The 22,672-nt window shown below is 45.6% G+C and overlaps 1 protein-coding gene across 14 annotated transcripts in view; it reads left to right on the plus strand.

Annotated features, from left to right (window-relative positions):
• The window catches only part of SLC4A4 (solute carrier family 4 member 4), a 235,429-nt gene that overhangs the window by 51,387 nt on the left and 161,370 nt on the right, over positions 1-22,672 (plus strand). For 4 of the 14 annotated variants that reach the window (XM_069778184.1, XM_069778175.1, XM_069778207.1 and 1 more), the window contains exon 1: positions 21,427-21,877. In XM_069778184.1, the coding sequence (XP_069634285.1) occupies positions 21,700-21,877 (178 nt within the window). In that variant the 5' untranslated portion in view covers positions 21,427-21,699. Of the gene's footprint in view, positions 1-17,768; positions 17,788-21,424; positions 21,878-22,672 lie in introns of those variants that run through there. The other 10 variants (XM_069778238.1, XM_069778197.1, XM_069778216.1 and 7 more) reach the window with 6 other exon arrangements.

Raw genomic sequence — 22,672 nt, forward strand, 5'->3', positions numbered from 1 at the left:
GTTTACAGTTGATATTGGTAAAGGAGCGTCTCTCTGCGTCATTGTGCTACTTGTGGTGGAAGGAAAGCTTCTCTTTTGTGCTCTCTCTAAATAACAGAACTTGAATGGGGAGGCAGAGGTCTTTTTCTCTTGACTATGTTTCGCTGTGTGGCTTGAAATGAAAATGCAGCAATAAAATTATCAAGGTTGCAGTGAAGTCCTACAACCTTTCGAAGCAATGCTTCTGCCCCCCTACACTTGAGCTCTGAGTTGCCGTAGCATCTCGTTTCTACTGAGTTTGCTCGGGATTGTACGTGGTTTGTGGCAGGAATGCTCCTTACTGCTGTCGGACAGCGTTGAAGGCAATTACGGCACCCGTAATTGGGTGATGGAACGGCGCGTGGCATAAGTAAAAAGCTACGGAACTTTTAAAAACGCTTGGTTAAAACTGTACCCCAGCCTGTTGGAGCGCTTGCTCTGGGGTAAATCTCTAGCATCGTCCCTCTAGACCTTGGTTGACTCAATGTCGAATAGTGGCTTCAAGGAGTGGCCACAGACTTTCAGGTAAAAGCTTGCATGGAGATTGAGCTCAAAGATACTGTGACGTGGAGTGAATGAACTGTAAAGCCTGGAAAGTTAGCGCATCGCTTTAGTTATGATGAAAATACCTCCTATGAAAGAAAAGCATTTAGTACAAGACCGTGCGCTAGCCTTTTGGGGTGTAGGAGAATGCAAGCTGTCCATTGCGTCAGGTGTTTCTAAACTGAGCGGCTGCACGGTGACCTGCTCAGCCGGGAAGCCCCATGGTGTCGTTTGTCCTCTTGTTTTTCAATTGCCTAATTCCATTAACTGCAGAGATGGAAATGTCTTTGAATTACTCTCCTGCGATTATTAGTTTTTCACATAAGGAACTTTTGAAGTTGCCTGAAGGACTGACTATCAGTGGGGAGAATTTGCATGGGTTTTACGGGAGAAATAGCAGAAAGTCAGAGAAACCTACATCTCGGTTCTTGGCGTTCAGTTCTGTTTGTTTTGGAATTGTGGATTTCTGTCCAAATTTACAGCCATGTAAATAAAAGGAGAGCAGGACTCAGAGCATACAATAGCCAGCTGTGATCCACGCTGTTTGAGTATGGCCGATCCTTCTGAGCACGTTCGAGGAAATTGCAAATGGCCCTATTTTTAACAGATTTGCTCACCAGAAAAATCAGAAGAGATAACCTGACATCACCAAAATCGGAACCCTTTTAATTTGCGGCTGAAATGAACTTTCAACATCTGAATTCCAGAAATGTGTGCTGTTAGCAGAGCTAATTCTGCTGCAAAAGTAAAACAAAGACTGAAGGGGGGATTTATTATTATTATTTTTTTAAACACGTGTGTATTATTTAGATATATATGTGTGTGTGTAGAGAGAGAGAATGTGGCTAATCTAGGTATTTACTACTCCTAAGGAGATCCTTTGCGGGGGGGGTGTGGGTGTGGGGGGGGAATCTTCCAAGCCACAGCATTTCAAATGCTAGCTTTATTATATAACTACATTTATAGGGGAACAGTCATATTACTATTTTGGTACTATATGATATATGATTGCTAAATACTCTGTATTAAATCTGACTTGAAATAAGCTGTCATTGTCCTTCCATAAGTACTGATCCATATATCTCGCATCTCAAAGTGAGTCTTGGAAAATTGAACTTGATGGTGGTGGGAACTGTTCGAATGACTTCAAGACTGAGGATTACTAAAATCACTTTATTCTGTTATTAACAATAATTATAAAAATGGCTTCAATTCTAATTCAATCCTAATGTTACCATAATAAATGAAAATATTTTAAAATATACTGAAATATAAAATGTTGGCTTGATGAATTATGTAATTTTCCTTGCCTTGTAAACAAATTATTCCTGCAAGGTATGGTCCAGAGTGAATATTTTGTCTAGGTTTCAGAGGAGAAAAGCTTGGATCCAGCCAGAGACTGTGAAACAAATTGCATTTCTTTATAAATTGGAGCAGGTTTCTCTGTGTTGCTCCTTCTTAGACGTATTTCAAGGACTGCTTTTTCGGCTTACTCAGTTATTATTTTCACTTCCATTAGCTACGGATTTCTTTGCTAAAGGTTTTTTTGAGGGTAGGTTGGAACTTTTTGGTTTTTGATCTGTTTTGAGTGTTCCTACCGCTAAATCTGGAACTTGGATATCTCCACTGTTTGTCCAGCTATGGACACAAATAATTGTGGGTGGAAAACGGTGCTCAGAACTATGGGGGCCATGGTGGGAATGGTACCTCTGTTTTTTTAACCTGCGAAAGGTGTCTGCTGCTAATCTGTGTAACTAATGAAACAGGCTACAATTTTATGTGATTGTTCCCCAGTGGAGATTTAATTTTACTGTCTTTCACAAGTTATCACAATGATCTGGTGTGGTGGGTTGACCCTGGCCGGATACCAGGTGCCCACCAAAGCAGCTCGATGGTTCCCCGCCTCAGCTGGACAGGGGAGAGAAAATATAATGAAAGGCTCCTGGGTCGAGGTAAGGACAGGGAGAGATCACTCACCAATTACCGTCACGGGCAAAACAGACTCGACTTGGGGCAAATTAACTTAATTTATTACCAATGCAATTGGAATATGGTAATGAGAAATAAAGCCAAATCTTAAAACCCCTTCCCCCCACCCCTCCCTTCTTTCTGGGCACAACTTCACTCCTGAATTCTCTCCCCACTCCCCGCCAGTGGTGCAGGGGGACGGGGAATGGGGGTTGGGGTCAGTTCGTCACACCTTGTCTCTGCCGCTCCTTCCTCCTCACGCTCTTCCCCTGCTCCAGCGTGGGGTCCCTCCCACGGGAGACAGTTCTCCATGAACTTATCCAACGTGGGTCCTTCCCACGGGCTGCAGTTCTTCACGAACTGCTCTGGTGTGGGTCCCTTCCACGGGCCGCAGTCCTTCAGGCACAGACTGCTCCAGCGCGGGCTTCCCACGGGGTCACAGCCTCCTTTGGGCATCCCCCTGCTCCGGCGTGGGCTGCAGGTGGAGATCTGTTCCCCTGTGGACCTCCTTGGACTGCAGGGGGACAGCCTGCCTCACCAGGGTCTTCCGAAAGGGCTGCAGGGGAATCTCTGCTCCGGCGCCTGGAGCATCTCCTCCCCCTCCTTCTGCACTGACCTGGGGGTCTGCAGGGCTGGTGCTCTCGCATGTTCTCGCTCCCCTCTCTGGCTGCCATTTCTGTGCCCCAGCGGTATTTTTCCCCCTTCTGAAATACATTATCACAAAGGCGTTGCCACCATCGCTGATGTGCTCGGCCTTGGCCGGCGGCGGGTCCGTCTCGGAGGCAACTGGCATGGGCTCTGTTGCACATAGGGGAAGCTTCTCATAGAAGCCACCCCTGTAGCCTCCCCACTACCAAAACCTTGCCCTACAAATCCAATACAGCTGGTATGATGCAAGAAATCCTAATGGGTTTGCAGGTGGTGACAAATTTTTGGCTTTTTTCACTTCAAGTTGACTCCTGTGGTATATTCTATTTTGTTCTGCTACTGTTTTCTGAGCAAAATATGCCAACTTTTTTATTTTGATGACTATATGGATGTGTAATCTTAAATCAAAGACAACAACTAGAGTCTTGCATGTCAGGTAATGGTCTTTATTAAAATTTTCATGTTGTGTTGATTTTGTATCGTAAATGCAGAAATAGAACTTGCCTATCTTTTTCAGTGGTGTGTGCAACGTGAAGATCAGAATATTTTCACCTGAAGTTTTTTTAAAGTTTTTACTTAATTTTAATCACCTCTTGTAGACTTGCTGATCTGAGCGTCTCATTTCAACTCATAACCTTGAACAGCAGGTTGCAAAAGTTACCTGTTTTTATTGTACCTGTGACTTTATGACTCTTCAGATGCATTGTCAACCCTTGTACGTAAGTGTAAAAATCTTTCATCAAGGTTGCTAAATATGAGACGACTGTGTGTTTAGAATGAGGTTGGGAAATAGTTGCTCAGCAGCTCAAGGAAAAGTAGCATTTGAGCATATTAAACCTGCTTTGTTGCACTGGAATTGAATGAAAGTATTTCTCATGTACGGGAACTGTATATGCAAATTTTGCTTAGGTCTCATAGTTGGCAAATTTGGTGATCATGAAGTGGATTTTACCCAAATTCTTATTGAATTTGAATAGTCTGATATCACTTCCATGCCTGACAGTTCCTGCATTCAGCAGACAAACAGCACAGCTGAAGAACAGTAGCCCTGTTCAGCAGACCAGCCTGTGTGTCTTTCTAGGCAGAAACAATAACCGCAGTGAAAAAATAGATGGGTACTTTGTTCTCTTCTGTCCCCAATGAAGCTTTGTTCCAAAGCCTTAATGGCACAACAATACGGCGTGTAGTGCCCCGGGAGTAGTTCCACATAAATTGTTTAACATCTCATGATCTATTAGGCTTGCGTTTGTGAGTAATAACCAAGTTTGAGGAGCATTGTCCCAGGCGAAGTGTGAACGTGGCATTCTGCGGACGCAGCGCCGGATGCCTTTGTGCTGCTGCTGATAGGTGAGCTTAAAACGGCGCTGAAGTGAATGGAGTTTCAGTGCAGTAAGCATCTGTATCGGTGCATAGAGAAAGCTTGGAAAGCCGGAGCCGTGCCGCCGGAGCGCAACAGCATGGTTTCCATCGGTCCTGACGGTACGGCGGGCTCCGGTTCTGCTACTTTTCTTACAGTTCATGGGATGTTCATTTCTGTGGGGCTGTTGCCTTAATCCCGCAAAGCACTTCAGCACAGGTGACTTCTGGCCTTGAAGCAATTCAACCGAGAGACCTTTAAGGCCGTGCTGAAGTGCTATGCTGGGTTGAGTCCTGTGTCAGTAGCTCCACTGGTAAGAACAGGAGAAACACATGATGAGATAGCACAGCGAGTGGAGAGAACTGATCGGCCGGGGCCAGAGGGGTGTAAGAGCAAAGTCTAGATTGCAACCGTAAGGTGCTTGCGGGGTGGGGTTGGAAATCAATTGAAGATCGGTGCAAAGTCTTCAGTGCATCTTTGATAGGGACTTGAAGGGTGGCGTCAGGGAGAGCTTGTAGAACAGAATATGTATAGAATTTAGAATATGTATGTATTTAGAATAGAATATTTCTCTTGGAGGGGAAGTTCACTTGGAGGGGAACTTCACTTGGAGGACATCACTAAAAACATCTGGAATAGACAGATGTTGTTAGCAGAGTGCTAACTTTAAATGCTTTCCATTTCACGGTGAGTTTGTCTCCAGTGTATTACTGACACATACATCACCAAAACGTGCTTGGAAAGAAAAGATTATTCTCGCTTAAGAGCAAGAAGTACTTCCGCAGGAATGTGATATATGGAGAGATATTCCCGTAACTGTGTAAATGCTTCTCACTCAGGATAAAATAGTATTTGATGTTTTCTACCTTTTTATGAATGGCAAGTGATCAGTTTATATATTGAAAAGCCGCAGTTGGGTTTTAGAAGGAAAGGTGGTCCGTCTCCCACAACATACACCTTCCATGTCATACAAGCTTTGAGAATGCCTTCTGTGGCCTTCAGCGAATGGTATACATTATACTTAACCGTGCCTAGGGAAGTGGATTTTGAGACTTATTAGGGTAAAACAGAGTCCTGAATATGTGTTCTCTTGTCAGACAAAATAAGTGTTTCGGTTAGCTCAGAGGTAAAGGTGAGTATGTGCCTTTTCTACACTTTGAATTTGGAAAAGGCTTCCTTTATTAATGGATTAATCTGCCTGATGCTTTGCTCTGCTTAATACGAATAGCTTGTGCAACTAAAATCAAGTTTTGTGCAACATTTAAACTGAAAATAGAACCATTCGAAAAGATAGAGCGCTCTTTTAAACGGGGTGCTATACGGATGAAAACATAAGACCCATCTGAAGAAAATTCAGCTAAGCCTAGAATGCAAGACGCAGGCTGAGTACCCGACGCAGTTCAGCAGATGACTCCTGTCCCTCGGATGCGTGACCGAGAAGGCGTGAGAGCGACGGTCCGAGTGGGCTGCAAGGAAAGGAGGGATCCGTCCTGCGCCAAGCTCTTCTTCGTCCCTGGCATCGTCGCTATCGCTCTTGAAGCGCAGGTCTGCGAGCAGGCTTCGGCGTGCGAAGCCCGACGGCTCGGAGCTTCCCTGGCTCAAAGCCTCGTGGTTTGCACGGGGAGCACCCGTGCTCTTGTGCCTGCCGAGACCGGCTCGCGGTTCCTGCTGCTGCGCTGGAGAGTGCTGGCTTCTACGTGGGACCTCGCTGGTGTCCAGGGGAAAGAAGGAGAAGTTGGGTCTGCTGGGCTTTGGGGTAGACCTTGAATTTTGCAGACCTTTGAACCTTAGCTCAGAAGCTAAGCCTGAGAGCCTACTAGCATGGAAAGAATGTGAGCAAGTCTGGGCTTGAGCGTAGGCTTGGGCCCGTGCTTCGCTGACAATGTAGGCAAGCCCAGGCACCCTTCCTTGACTATTGTGGGCACTGAACTACAACCGTGATGCTCCGACTACTCAGTTTCATGGCTTATTCCTATTTGTATTAAAGGAGTGGGCGCGTAACTGTGATCATCATGCCCGGGACGGCCACTCCGGACTGTGAATAAAACAGTGAAACAGCAGGAATTGCTGCAGAAGAAAAAACCTCCGTATTTTGCAAGTTTTGTTTGGATCACCCATCTCTTCTCTTTGCCAAAAATGCAATGTATAATTTTTGTTGAAAGGGAATACGCTGCAAAACAATGCCGTGGAAACCCCGACTGTATCTTACAGTGTCATAATCTTGTCCAGACACTGAATAAAGGGAGATCATGTCTCCAGCTTTTAAAATAATTACTCAAATTAAAGATCAAGCTAGAAGAGCCCAGAGCCAATGCAGTTCACTGAACATTAGGTATACAACTTAATTTATTAAAAAGCATTGCAAAACCAACTTAAGCTCATCGTGCTCAAAATATATCTCCTGGCAAGTAACCTGAATGTCCTCTGAGCCTTCAGCGGTGGAGAAATGTGGGAGTGCATAGAGATTTCTGCGAACTCTGAAAGTTTCTGTAATTACTTTTCTACAAATGAAGCCATCTTTCTTGAACCTGTTCCTGCCTTTTTAATTCTAAATGATGAATTAGACACCTTTGCGTTAAGTATTCCTGGTACAATAACCTTGCGTTACAAACAGCTTAGTATTTTCTGGGGGGGTGGGAATATTTCGGGGGGGGGCTTGACTTGTAACTCAGTCAAGGCACCTAGTGTTTTTCATGAAGAGGTCAGCACGCTTCTGGATACGACTCTTACTTTTAAAATTGTCAGTAATGTCTATGAAAGGAGTCTTGAACTGTGGTATTGGCCCAACTTTTCTGGCTCTCTTCCCGGACCAGTTATTCCGCTTAGCAATAAAAAAAATGCAAGATAATAGGTGCAGATAACTGGGATTTAATATTACTGTAGACTATTTTCCTTATACCTTTAAAGAGCCATGTTGCAATTAGATGCTGGGCATAAAGCTGTTCTTTGTTAACAGGTGTCTCCAAGAAATTTGTGATTACATGAAGAGGTACAAGCTGGGTTCAGTGATAGGTGGTTATACCCTGTATTTAAGAAAGTGCCTGCAGCTGATGGTTGAGATGGGTGTGACTTGGCCAGAGTCACCGAGGAGCACCTTTTAATCTCTTTTGCTTACTGAGGCTCTTATCACCACAAGGACAAAAGGCAGCTTGGTATCCAAACTCTGTTGAAAATTAGCTGGAGTTGGCCACCGTTCTACCCTCTTCTGGAACGGAGATTTCTAGTTAAAGGTGACTGGTGAAATTTGCAGATACCAACTGGTGTAAGTATAGTACCCAGGAATACTGGTCGGAAGGATTTCTGTTGAGTTGGGGGTGAATCGGAACAGCTACGGAGGGGCCGGGGGATGACCCAGTTGGGCAGGTTATGCTCGATGGGTGCTGACCACGCATGGTGCCTTGTGTTGCCCTCTCCATCACCAGACATGCTCACTTGCTTTGTGGCCACACCTGACAGGCCAAAGAGCAGAACTGATTTTCATCTTTTATTTACTTATTTATTTCTTAAAAATCAGTAGGTCAGTAAAACATTCCCTTGGCCCTGTCAGTCAAAAAAGGAGTGTAAAAGTTGCTTTATGCTGTTGTGCTTTTATGTATATACGTTACCCAAGCAAAGAACTGTTTGGGGCCTGTTACAGAAAGTTGTTTTTCTGAGGTTTCTTCCCTTTTTTTTTAGGCAGATGCATGTGAAAAAAAGAGGATGAAAGCAGACAGTGGGCGATCAACATGACCAAATTAGCCTGGTCCAGTATGCTCATGTATCAGATCTTAGCATGCAATTCCTGGCCTGTTACCTTCGTAACTTGACTCTCATGGGCACCACACACTAATTCTCGTGCTGTACTTAACATCAGCCTGTACGTCGTTTTGTTGTAGGCTGTATATTAGGTGGAGTGTGTTAACATTAACTGTGGCTCTTGAAGGTGCTTCTGAGTTTACAGCTCATAAAGCAGAAGTAGGAACTCCTACTTTAGACAGTTTGGGAAGAAGAGGAAAGAGAATGAGGGAGCTATAAAATATTTTTTTATATAGCTTGCTCGTGTTAAAATGCCATGGCTTGAAACCTTCGCTGATAAAGGGCTGAGTTGCACAGGAACCTGGGAAATCTCTCCTTCCTGAAGAGCACATTTTAGGGGCGTCTGGGAAGTTCACGTTTATGGACTGCTGTGTTACTGGAGTCAGAAGGAGCCAGCTACTGATACAGGGAGAGGAACTCATTCTAGTGACAAACTTGCCTGAGTGGCTGTAGAAGTGCTACAAGAGTCTGAGTAACATGAGGAGCCTTCCTTTGGTAACAGAAGATGCAAGTGGTGTTAATTTTTTAGGCTGTCTCTGTCCAGAAGAATGATTTTTTTTTCAAAGTCCATTCCTAGAGCAGATGAGGTTTTTCAGACATTGTCCCAAAAAAATACCTAAACTAAAGTCCTATTTTCTCTTTTCTTCCAGAAGTCTGCTTCATCTTCTGGACAAGCTTGTTAGCCACTACACTAGTTTTTAGGTTGCTTTGGAGGACCCAGGGCCTCCTGCAACAGTGCTGCTTATCAGCATCACTGTGTTCCTACCATTTTTTTTCCCACAAGTTGTTCTTCCATTGCAATGGGTCACTAAAAGGGAGTTCATAAGAAGTGGCTGTGAACACTTGCTGGCAAGAAACTGCTTTTCAGCTCTTGGGTTATTGTGTTGTTCTCAGCCTTGTTTTAGGCTGATATGAGTAAGTCTGGTTTGGGTTTCCCTTAAATGGATGTCATCTAGAGGACAGTCTTGTTAAAACTTGGGAGTTGCCTGCTCAGCAGTTCAGTTATGCGCTCTTGGCGGTGGTTGGAGGATGCAGTAAATCCAGCTTTAGGGCACTTAAAACCAAGTTAAGAACATGACTCTCCCATGAAGCAAAATGCCAATCCCGTAGCAAACTCATTTTGCTGGTAAAGTGAGTTTAACGTTTCTAAATGGATTGACTTTATGCAGGATCACGCATTGTCTGCTTATACCACTCTGCTTTTATGCTGTGCCATGTTCCTCCTGTTTAAGTTGGTGTCCTGGTGGTGGAAGGACCTGTATCGCTTTGTTCGCTGACTAATGCAGCAAAAAGGCAATCATGTGCCCCTGCCTGGTCTGAGCCAAACTCTTATTAATGGCTAATTGATAGTCTGCAGGTACGAGTGTAAAGATCACGGGCTTGGTCTGCTCTTCACTGGTACCACGCTTCGAAGTCAAGGTGGTAGGTAGGTCGGTGCAGTGCATTACTCTCATCTCTCTATCAGCTGAGCACGTGGAAGGGCAAGGGCCGTCCGAAGGCAGTGCTTTGCTCCGTACACCGGTGACCTGCTCCCTCTTGCCTACTGCAGGGAATTTTGCTGAGAAGCGTACAAAATCTCCGTTTGCTTTCTTTACAGGTGCTGTCGAGGGAGGGAGTGTGTGGATGAGCTCTTTTGTGAGGCTAGTGGACGAGGCAGTGAGGTTCCCCCAGACCGTCTTTTATCCCAGCGGCCGCCGGTGCTCCGCGACAGCCGTTGTCTTTGTCTGATAATACTGGCAAAACCACATAGGAACCTGCCCCTCTGCTACCACGATGTGAAATTTTGAGTAGCAGAAAAGTTTCCCTGCGTGTGGGTGTAAGTCTGGTTCGCAATAGCCAGGGATCAGACATACGTGATTTTGTCCCAGCAGCCTGATCGTAGCCCCCAGAAGGCACGATAGACTGCTCTCCTTGAACAGGGTCGCGCGTCCGCTGTGACGATGCAGAAAGGAGCCGTCGCTTGCAGTCGCATTTCTGCTGAAGGATCCTCGTGGGGGTCATTCGTAAGGGACCTGCATCCTTTGGGTTCTGGGGCTGGTGCTGGCATAATCGGTGTTTTGCTGAGCACTTGGTGCTCCTGAGAGACAGAATAGCCCCCTGGGGTTCACGGTGTTGTGAGCTGTGACTTACTCCTGTTGTTCTGGTTGGAGCTTAATTTGGGGGAAGTGATGAAATGCTTCGATATTTCAGTTTATTCCCAGATGGCTTTAAAATAATTTGGTTTTGCATTTCTCTCCTCTCTCCCTTTTTCTCTCTGGAAATGTTGTTTCTTCATCTTCAGTAAACTTGCACTGGTTTCTGTTTTGTTTTGGGTTTTTTTGGGGGGGGGGGGGGCAGGGGTTAGTGGTGTTTTTTTGTTGTTGTTCCCAGTGCAGCTGGGGGAGGCAAAAAGGGTGTTTAGTTGAAAATTGGCTGTTTGCATTTCTGGCTATCAGGTCTGCATTAGTTTTGATTGACTATTATTAAATTAGCATTTTATGCATGCACTGGGACCAATGCCAGTGACCTTCTTCAGAAGAGATTTCATCCGATCTGCCCTGGGGAACAGTCGCTATAAAGTCTTCCGGACAAGCGGTTGTCACTCCAGTGAGGATGAGGTTAGCTTGGAGCCCTCTAGTCTCTGAAAGCCTACTTGTTTTCTTCCTTGCCTAATATTTTTGGAGAAGTTGTCTTTCCTCTGCCTGGATTATGTGTGTACGCTGACATTTGGATTGGGTGACTTTGCCTCTTCTGTCTTAGTTTGACCAGAGAGATTGTGAATGCCCCTTCCCTGGCAGTGTTCAGCCTGGCCTTTGGGGCTCAATGGGGCTTTGAGCAACCTGGTCTAGTGGAAGGTGTCCCTGCCCATGGCAGGGGGGTTGGAACTAGATGATCTTTAAGAGTCCCTTCCAATGCAAATCATTCTATGATTCTGTGAGTTTCACAGCTGTGTGCTCTGATCACACTCCTTTTGATGTGATCTCAAATGGTATCGCATCCCTTCTTACTTTTGAGTAACTTGTCTAATTTGTAGAAATTACATAATCTTACAGGGACTTTCATCTACTAACCAATTTGCAGAGATTGATTTTTTTTTTTTTTTTTTTTTCCCCAGTTCCTTCTCCCTGCGCCCAAGGTCTCTACTATTTAGAAATCAAATCAAACTCTTGACATACTCATTGTTCTCGGTTATGTGCTTTCTCCAGGTCTCAATCTATAGCCAGACAGCACACATTGTAGTCGTATGAGGATTTTGGTGATAAGCATGCTTCAGGAAGATCCTGCTGGTGTCATGCCATTCTGTGCTGCTCATTTGTGCCACATGGACTGTGTATGAGGTTGAGTGTTGAAGCAGATTACTGAAATCATCCATGTTAAAAATATCCTTTATGCTGGATTATGTTTTTGAAACCGGCATATCGTGAAACAGCTTATCACTTCAGAACGCCGAGAATTGGATCAGAAGTGCTGTGACTGCACTCTGTGAACTGCTGAAAGTGCATTAGCTCCCTTGGCTGCTTCAGATATGTCCAAACCCTTTTATACAACCAGGCTTTCTGCCTCTGCCAGTCGAGCTTTGTGCTGGATCAGGTATTGTCTGTCCTCCTCCCAGCAGAAAGCGTAAAGCCAGCATACGTTCTGTACTGCATGCTTGGCTGGGGCCTGGCCTGGCTCAGGCTCCATATTAATGTTGGTGGTCCAGAGTTTTGTGATGCTTTTAGAATGACTTCAGCATCTCAGAGATGCTTGGGGAGGTGATGGGGAGGAAAATGTGCAGCTCTAGGAGTTGTACGTTCGAAAGCATGAAGCCTGAAGGAAGGGAAAAGCACCAAACTCTTAATTACAGAAGTGAAATGAAGATCTAAGCTGGTCTCACACATGTTGTGTTAATTGGGGGTATTTCGTGCGCTGGGGGTTATCGTTACGGAGAAGACGCTTTCCCCCGAAACAGTCCCATGGGAGGACGAGTGCAGGAGTGGCTTGCTGGGAAACGGGGATTGAGAGTGCCGGATTGTTTTCCCAGGAGAAAACCAGGTCTGGGTTAATGGTGCCACTGGGTGTGCTGCCCCACCCCACACTGTACACACTGCCTGTTCTTTCGCTGAGTGGGAAATGGACTTAAACCGAGGAACTCCCATTTCAGATAACCTTTTTCATTGAAAAGGCAGTCGGGCAGGACCGAGACGCCCACTTTAACATCCTTGTCTATAGGTAGGAAGCGCTGTGTCGGGTCCAAGCTGCCCATACCTTGCCTTTTGAGGCTCCTTGTAGGCAGCATTCAGCGGATGCTGGAAGGATTTCCCACAGTTGCTGTTTCTTTGTCTGGGTTTATATATCTGGTTATTTTTATATATAGGTGTATACAGATCCCCTGTCTATTATGTACTTCTCAAGTCTTCCACCCATTTTAAAGTTGCGTGCTGAGCTGATGTGAAATGCACGCTTGTAATATTGCAGGCAGTTCTTAGTCCGTGATACCTAGTCTTATGACACAATACACTTCGGCACAGATTTCTCCAAAAGAGCTCTTACACGAGGCTTGAACAAAGAGCAACTACTTAATAAAACAGGATTGTTTTTAAGTAGACACGGGTTTAGTTGAAGAGCACATGAAAATGCTCTCATAAATCAGCCCTCTGGAGCAGTTTCATCTAAGGTTTATTGAGCCTCAAGTCATGCGCTAAATTATAAATCTGTTGTACACCGCCTAATTTTCTTTAAGTGGGGCAAACATACGCTGTATGGCTTGAAGTCATCTTTTCACCTTAGCCTTCTTGTTTAGTCCGCTCCTGAAATGCACTCTCCCCTCCTGCCACTTTCCCATTTTTTTAAACTACTAATAAGAATTTGCTAAGCCTTTCTTCCCAAGCAAATGTTTTGAAGCAGGTGGGGGATTTTAGGAACTTTTTCATGCCAGAATTGAACTCTGTTCTTTTTTCCACGAGTATGCAAAACAAAAAAATTGTCGGGATAGCCAACTGGATGTGTAAAACATGGTCGAGTAAGAAGTTGCCTGTAAGGCGTAGAACTGTAACAAAAATACTGCAGGACATGACATTGTCATGGTAATAAATGGCAAAAAAAAGAATCAGGTCCCGCAGGCTGTCTTGAAATAATAATTTTTAGGAAAAATCCACCACTGCTTGTGGGTTTAAAACCTGACAGCATTCTGCCTCTAGAGGAAACTTTTTTGTGATTTATATTTCATGCTTTGCAGCAAATGAAGCTACAAAAATGTCTGGTTTATGTTAGCCTCAAACAGATATAATATTTGCAGGCCGAAATCACTTCTTCCCATTGATTGGCTGATCTCATAAAGCTCCTACGTAAGTGCAATCTTGAATTCCTTTCGGAGTGTCTCTGTACCCTTTCCTGGCTCTAGCTACCTCAAATACAGCAGACGTATGTGGAAGATGTCAGGAACCAGGTGCTCAGCTGCAGAGGTTCACCGTGTCCTGTTGGAGAGAGGGCTTTAACTGAGAAGCTCCAGTTTTCAAATTGAGCTTGAATGAAATGTAGACCTCTCCTTGCTGGTATGTCTCCAGTTACAGGTCCGTGGTTTCCCTTAAGAGAAGAAATGAAAACAAACAGGCAGCTGACTTTGTCAAGTTTTTATAGAGTTGTGTCATTTTATGGTAAGCAATCTAAACATAATAAAACAATGGCTTCAACTGCTACACCTACCCTAGGGTCCAGTGCCAATATCCCCCTTGTATTTCCCTGTGTTTTGATAGTGTTGCTCGATTGTTTGTGCAGAAGAAAGCTTCAATTTCATTCACTCCCGATTATTTTTCCTAGTAGTTACTTCATTTTTGGAATGTATGCAGGTTGAAGAGTTCTTCTGTAGTTGTCAGAGATTTAAATTGAAATCCAAATGGTAGAACTCACTTTGTCAAAATCAATTTGAATAATTCTTGAGTTGGTTTCAGGAAGGTGCTGTCACAGGCTTCACCTGTGAGTTGAGATAAACTTTTAGGTTCTTGACGTTCCAGTCAGTAAGAGTTTTTGAAAACAAGATTTAGTCAAGAACTGAGACTCGTATTTAAATCCTATAATGGGACTTAATTTCAATCCCTGAGAACACTTCTGTAGAGTGAGGCATTTCACATTAACAATGACATGACTTAATTGGGAATTTATGAAAAACCAAACCCAATAGAAGTCCCTGCCTGCTATACCGGCCCCCCGCCCCATTTCCAAAAATGTCTCATTAATACTAAGCCCACTTAGAGTAATCTAAATAGCATGGCACAGTGCTAGTGAACAGATGGGCTGCTTTTTCCAGAGTGAGATCCATGTGACCGAGACATTTCAAGCAAATAACCTCTATCGAGGTTTGTATTCTACTTGCTGCTGCCTGATTGATCAGAGGCACCCAGTAGCTTTGGTTTGTGGTTTCCCCTAGGTCTTCAGAACCTGCTGACGAGACCACCCTGTCAGTGGACAGGGAGAATACTCGAGTCGAATGAATGGGCAGCAGCGTAAAGGCAAATGGCTGCCTACAGAAAACACCGTCCGAAATGCTGATGGGGAGGCAACCTCTCAGAAACGAGGTTTCTGAGGGACAAAGCAGCACTGGGAGAATGTGTCTATTTAAATGACATATTCTCAAGAACATGCTGAGCTTGAGAGTGGTTTAAAAAAAAAAAAAAAAAGGTGAAATAGCATGCAATCTGAAAAGCGATCTTGGAGCTGTATGCGAAGACACAAAACCAGTGACACTATGTCACTGTCATGCTTGAGAGACACGAGCAAGTGACAGCAAACCTTTGAGTTTTCACATGCCCTTTGAAAGGACGGGTAATCCAGAATGTGCTGTTGCTTCTAAGTTGGTAATAAGAGGATTAACTTGCAAAGTTTTCTTACTTTTTGCTTCCTCCTTGTTTCACTACAGCATGTGCAGTTAATCAGCAACCGTGTTGCATGTATCGTGGTCCGACACGTGCTGGCAGTTCATGGGAACTAGAAAATTGGGAGTTGGTACTGCAAAAAGGAGAAGCACAGCCCAAACCAAATGAACAGTCAACGCTCCCTCGAGGTTGTATATGTTCCAGCCTTCTCCTCCGTGTCCTACATTGTCAGAAAAACGGTGCTTTAGCACCTTGCTTGCATTTGCAGATTTTAGCCTTGTAGCTTTTGCAGTTGTCTCACGGTTCTGTACAGGAGATGGCTGGCGTTGCTCTGGAGAGGGAAATAGCGTTCTCCATTGAGACAACAAGTCTGCAGGAGGGTGAAGAGCTGAGCTGAGTCCTTCTGCATCTGCCCCACTCGATTGCATTGTGCAAAGCAGTATCTTGGGTACTAGTTCCCTGCTGATTATCGAGAGTTATTTTAAAAGAAGCTGGGTTTATGTTTGGATTTAAAAATATTATAAATTTAAAAAATATTATAGTGCAAGTTCTTTCTGCAGAAAGCAGAGGCTGCTGTCCTCCTCTGCTCCTGGTGAGTACAACCTTTTGCTGAGAAAGCATGTAAATAAATGCTGTTTTAGAGCTGACGGGAAAATGCATCCAAGATAAATTTTGGCAGTGTGTTCTAAAAGTGCATCAACCAGACCGTGCTGAGTATAGTCAGAGGCTCGTTTTTCTGTGTGATAGAGCCCATATGCAAGTATGTGAGAAAAACAAAACGCATCTAGCCTCTAAAAAGGAATCGGTCATATAAGGTCTGTTTATTCAAGCATTTGCGTATGGGCTGTGAGAGCATCAGTTGGGACCAAGTCTCCTTCCTAGTTTCCTGTTTACTTGGCCGCTGTCGTCGCAGCATCTGAATGCTTCACAGGTCGCAGAGAGAAGAAATAACGTTATCTCTGCCTCTCCGCAGCCTGTTGACAGAAGAAGCCCGTTTAGGTTATCGACTCATTATCTGTGGGATACACGCACACGTACACGCACGCTTGGCATCTAGCTTGGGTGGCTTGGTGAAGGCACCGGTTGTCACTGATGGGGAAGCCTTTGGTGGCTCTTCTCTCTACTGAGGTCCAGGCCCCGTGTGTCCCATCTCGGTGAGCCTCCAAGCCTAGCTGATGGTTGTGTTGCTCCATCTGTCGTTGAAGGTTGAATGACGTTGCTTGTCACGAGTAGCGTTGGCAGTGGAGGACGTGTCTCAGTCTGGTGAAGGACTCCAAACGCCGGCTCGGTTGTCACGAGCAGCCCCTTGCACCTCGTGGGGAGTGGCGCGGAATGGGGCCGGGCTTGTACCCACGGCTGTTCCTCGCGAGCCACGTCGCGTTTATTGTCGCGAGCTCCGGTCGCGATTACCAGCAGCAAAACCGCAGCCGATGGGTACGTGCATGTGGGTCGCTCCGAGTTCGTTCCTGGCAGTGGAGCGGGGGGATTGCAGAGGCGCGGGAGTCCTTTGTGTGTGGATTCAGGTGTAGTCCCTGTGGGATCGCGAGACCTGCCAAACAGCTCAGCCAGCGATGCCCGGTGCGCTCTTTACTTGCGTTCGTCGCTTTTCTCCTCCAGCATCCCCATCCGTCGTGCGCCCGCTCCACTTCGTGGATAGCAGTTTTCTGAGGGAAAAAGTCTTGACAGGTAAAGGATGGCCGGCTCTGAGAAGCAGACGAGGGTGACTGATTCTGCACGCTCGGGGAGATCTTATTTCGCTCGACTTTCCCAAGAGTGCAGGCGGCTTCCGCGCACCTGCCTGGAAGAGCTGCGAAGCAGGAGCTGCCGCGCTGCGTGGCCGGGCAGGCGCGTTTCGGTGAGCGGGTTTGACATGAGCCCTTTTGGAGCCGGGGCTGTCGGGGCTGCTGTTTCGGCCGGCAGGCGTTGCTGCTCTGTGACCCAATGTTCGCAGTCCTCTCTCCTCCCTGAAGCCGTTGACACACTCTGCGCCCTGGCTTATTGCAAAAGGATTGCTCTGTAAATGTGACTTTCACACGGGCTCTGCATTATGCTGTTTCAGTTACAGAGCTGGCTCTGTGTTGGGTTTTTTTTTTTTTTTTCTTTGTTCATTCCAGAGTATGCTGGAGTTTCTTCCTGATTGCAAAAGACATTTGAAACGGGCAGAATCGTAAAAGCTTATCAGCGAGTAATAACTCTCCTTTCTTGCTCTCCAGCGACACTCACGCATTTTCTTCGCTCCAGCGAGTTGCATCCCCACGCAACAGCTCGCGCTGCCGCATCAGCCCTCCTGCTTTATTAACGCCAAACGCTCGTTTCCCTCTTCTCCCGTCATCAATTACAAAGTTATAAAAAGCGCTTGGCGTTGATGACTGTCAACGTTGATGACTGGCGGGGCCGGGCGGTGGCAGCACTCCATCTCCTAGGGCTCCAGCTGGGAGGAGGGAGAGGAGGGAGAGGAGGGCTGGCCACGGGTCTCTGCCTCGCTTAGGACCGGGCACAGTAAAGCTGAGCTTACTTTGCTGCTTTAGACTGCTCGGAAGATGTGTTGCAAGCGTTCGGTGCTGTAAGAAGGAGACCCGCAGGACGAATTTACACTGTGATGGGCAAAACAGAGACTGTCAGATAAGGGTAGGCAAAGGGAAGGAGACAAGGAGTTTTAAGTAGTTTTTTTATTATTATTATTACTTTTTTTTAGCCTATCACCAACAACTGGGTTTTGAGCCGCAGCGCTTTTCCTTTAGAACCCAAATCAGGTTTGCTGTGCTAATGCTGAAGGCTCAGAAACCTCTAAAGTTACCCGGAGCAGAGAGGCAAACATACTTGCTCATTTCTCAGGGTGTGCTCTGCTTGCTGGAGAATAGACTTTTCATCTTCTTTTCTGCTTTGTGCTGTTTGATTTCCTTCACTTTCACCCGTTTTATACTGACTTTCCTCTCCATTATGAAGCCTGGGATCCCTGTTAGTATTAAATTGGTCTTGTTCTTTCTGCGTAGTCTGGCAGAATATTTCTGTGAGCTGCATCTGCGAGTGGTCTGCAAATTTAGGTTTGAGTTGCATGCTGTGTTGGGTAGGCTATGTGTGACTCTTGTTAATATCCTGTTGACACATAATGTCATTTCTAAAAATGTTTGGTACCGATCTAATTATCTACCCAGAGAGGCCAATTACTCAAGCGGCTCATATTTTTTCACTTGAGTATATTTGGTCAGAGTACGTGACTTGCTGAGATCTAGACCCTGAAAATAGAAACCCAATATTTTTTAATTAATTTTTTAGGTTTGTTCCCAAAACCTTGCTGTAGCAGTAATGAGGATGGGGATCTAGATAAAAAGTGTCTGAATGTCCCATGCTTTTTACCTTACTACAAGGAGCTGGTAAACTAGGCTTAAACTAAGGCACATTTCTGGTCAGAGGCCCTAAGAAAAACATCCACCCTTTCTTCTCTCCAGTGTGTGTGTCTCCTCCATGGGATGGTGAAAATACCTTTTCTTGCTGCAGTGCTTCACAGATAGGACTCTGCCAGTTTTCCCCTGAAGACCCAAGGGGAGATTTTCTTGCTGTTTCACGTGTGTGGTGTTTGTTGGTTGTTTCTTTTGTTTTTGGTTTTTTTTTTTCATTTCTGCAACTCCCATTTCATGTTATTTGAAAAATCCCAGGGGGGCTGAAATATTTCCCCCGTGCCAATTCATAAAGGATGGGGTTTTTTTGCTAGATTTTGGCCTGAAGAAATCCTGCGGTAATCCGAGAAGGGCAGAAAAGACCAAGTCAAGGGAGGTGGCGCTTGGGAGTCTAATCACTAAACTCCTGCAGATTAGAGTCGGGGCGCCGTGCCAAGGCAACCCAAGCTCTATTCCTGGCCCTTTAAACCCCCCAGCTCCTTCGGATCCGCTCTGCACGCGTTCCAGGGAAAGCATCAGCCTCGCCATGTGTCGTAAGCAGTTTTCCAACCCTCTGCAGCTAGAAAGCGCAGCTGTTTAAACGTGATAAAGTGATCCAAGGGAGGAAAGGTGCCGTTACTGGGAGGGCAGGGGGGGAAGCTGGGGGGTCCGTTCCTGCTGCCCGCGGCAAGGTGCTGCCTGGGATGCTGAGCAGCGAGCGGGGCACAGCGGTGGGCAGGGTGATGCTGGGAGGATGCACTGCTGTGGCGGGGAATTTGAGCAGAGATTTTGCTAGGTGGATGGCACCCGGTGAATTTTCAGCGCTGTATTCCTTGCAGGCAGTGGAAATTATTCCCTTCCTTTCCCCTCTTTTCTCCCTCTCCCCACACCGTGCCTGTACTGTTGCTTCTCAGCTGCCTTTGCCTGAGACGGTATGGGGAAACTGGCCTTTGAAACTGGGATTTTAGCCTGGGCTGCGCAGCTGCGGTTGCACGCGTGCCGAGGGGCCCGAATGTGTCGGTGCTCAGGGAGCGGAGGTGAATGCCAGGGCACGTTGTGCGTGAAACTGTAAGAACAGACTTTACGGAGTAATAAAGTGCGTGCGGTTTGTGTTCGGGCTGGAAATCCGGTCCCATCTGTTCCAGATGTTTTCAGTTGTGTTTATAGCAAGTAGCTACTGTGCTGCTTTGGGGGGGGGGGGGGGGGAATAAAATAAAATAAAAACATCGGGGTGTGCCTTCATAACCGTTGCAAACGGGCAAAAGCATCCATGAAATACGTTCCCTTTTGTTGCCTTAGAAAAGATGCATAAATAGTCTTGAATAATTTACTGAAGAACCAGAGCTTTCAGGGAAGGCTTCTGTGTGTGTGCCTGAGTGCTGGCTTTGTGTGTTTTGTGGGCAAGAGGCACATCCTACCCCTCGTGCAGGGCAGCAGCTGCTTGTGGAATGGTACCTTTCTCAAGTCAGAGAAATTTGTTCTTCAAATCCTTTGGCTTCTGGGTCTCTGGTAGACCTTGCGGGCAGAAAGAGCCTGTGTGAAGGGGAGGTGGGACTCGTTTCAAATGTCTGAATTGGACCTAAACTTAGGAGCTGATTTTCATGTTCATTTCTGGGGATGGTGCTGTATTATTTGCTGCCATCCCATAATCCAAATGCAAAATGTGTATTTCCATATGCTTAGTTAGTGGGTTTGAATCTGACCTGTTTTGCTTTGTTCTTTTTTATCTGTGATGTGTTTGAGACTGGGTCATGGGAGCTGAGCGGTGGACTAAGAGCCAAGGATGAGGCCAGCAGCGTGTGTGCTAGTAAAGGTGCTCGAGGTGGAGGAAAACTTGGCAAAGGTGGGAGAATGAAAGTAGGAGCACAGCAGCCAGAAAATGAGGGCTCTGGTACTTTCTTTTGTGGCTGAATTTGTTTGTTTTGTTCAGGTAGGCGTCGACATGCAAGGTAGATACCCTCACTCGTTCTGATTTCTTGGTATTCATCCGTTCACTTTTTGTACTCCCCTGAGTTTGAATGTGCCCTTCAAAAACTTGCTGCTACTGCACTTGGAGGATCTTGCGGGATCACAAGTGGAAACGATAGGGATGTGAAGAAGTTGTGAAGGCTTTGTCTCTTTCTGTACCGAGTTTGTCCCTATTCCATCTAGGGAATATAAAGAAAAGGTGTTGGTTTTCAATCATTACCCACATATGCCTCTTTCTTGCCATTGGTAGGAAAACAGGTTACCAGCTCAGTCTCCAGTTGTATTAAGATAGAAAACTTCCACAGGGCAGCAAATGTGTGCTTAGCCTCCAAGCAATATGAAAGGAGATTCTTTAATATAGCTAGATTTTTTTTCTTTGTTTTCTTATCATTTTTGTATTTACCTGTCAAAAGCGAATTTGCAGGTGAACCCCTGGAAAGCGTGCAGGGTCTTACTTTGTGGGTGAAATACAGCAGCCGGAGTTCTGGGCAGCGCTTCGGGGAATTTTGTGGCAGGGGCGTAGAATTAGGAGTCTCTTCTATACAGAGAAGCAGATAAGAGGTGGAGAGAAAGCAGGAAGGGAGAGAAGGCAACCACTAAAACCCATCCCCACATGGATGAATGAATGGGTGACACACATAAGTGACTGCCGTGATGGTCTGACTTACTGTAGCTCAGTCTCGGGATAATCCTCGTATGTCAGATTTCTGTAAGGCCAACATGTGACACAAAGCTTGCCTCCCAACAGACAAGTGTGCTTTGCTGGTATTAAGAGGCTGCCTGAAGGCTGGTCTCCCACTGTGCATTCGAGCGCGTGTCGATGTCTGCGTGTAGTATGCGTGCTTGCCTGCGTACGTGGTTCTGCAGCCGAGGTCTTTTAGAACTTTAAAGGGAAACTGGAATTCCACAAACTCTTGGCTATTGTGTAGACAGTCCCAAACTTGCCTGTGTGTCTAGACGTCCTTTTTAGAAAAAAAGGAAAAAGGAGGAGGAAAAAAAAAAAAAGAAACAAGAAACAGGAAAAAACCCCACAGACTTCTAGCTGGGATTACCTTTCTCACACTTGTCACCACTGATGTCCTCTCAAGGTTAGAATTCGAGCTACGTGAGGCCAGCTTAAACCAAACGCCATTTGAAAGGAGCTCTATGAAGGAACAGCAGGCACTGGAAGGAGAGCAGAAGTGCCCACGGGAACATGAACAACAGCTTGCAAGTTAACCTGCCCAGGACCTGGGCTGGTTCAAATAGCTCGCTCCAGGAGAAGTCTGAGCATTCCTTTTTTCTTTTCTATTACTATAGGATGGAGGACGAGGCAGTACTGGATAGAGGGGCTTCCTTCCTTAAACATGTATGTGATGAAGAAGAAGTGGAAGGTAAGAAATCTTGGGCTGCTGGGGAGAAAGGGTGCCTTCACAGTTTGTATTCGTATGTAAAATCGGCACAGTCGGATAGCAGAGAAAAAAGGTGCCTTTGTTTTGTTGAGTAATTAATCCTAAAATTGACTGAAACACCGGTAAGCTTGATCGGGGGTGAAACTGACTTTTTAAAGAAACCCTCTTTTTTCAGTTCAGCAGGGAATGTTTTGTTATATGCTGCTTGCACACATTTCCACTTCCCACAAAATCGTCTTTGCTGTGTCTTGTATAGCGGCTGTGAAATATTGGAGCTATTTGGTTTTCTTTCCTCTATGAATGTAGTTTTGGCAACGTTTGCATATCACCACTGCACCTGGAAGGGCTGGAATACAGTGGCAGGTGTTGCAGATGGAGAAGCAAACTGGAAAAACCAGCAGAATTTGTACCGAGGGGGTGGACATAAGGCGGCAAGTGGACGTTATGCCTTAGGAGGCGTAGAGAGAAGGTTTTTCCCTTGAAAAGGAACTTTTTAACAGAGCAAACAGTTTCCTCACTTTTTAGGAAAAGAGTAGACTCCAAGTGCTTTAGTTTTCTCTCTAACTAAAAATGTTGTGAAATCCCAAAAGTAAAAGGAATTTAAAGGAGTTTAGTTCAGGGTTGTGGACAGTTATTAGTCTGATAGGAATGAATTATTTGCAGGAAATTCTCTTTTTCTTGTTTTATGAGGATCAGTTGACTGTGTACTTGATAAACTAGTGGGGGAGAAGGAGGCAAGGACGATAGGGTATGTACCCTACCTAGAAGGGAAAGGAG

This window comes from Haliaeetus albicilla, chromosome 1 (genome assembly GCF_947461875.1).
Source record: "Haliaeetus albicilla chromosome 1, bHalAlb1.1, whole genome shotgun sequence".
NCBI classification, from domain to species: Eukaryota; Metazoa; Chordata; class Aves; order Accipitriformes; family Accipitridae; genus Haliaeetus; species Haliaeetus albicilla.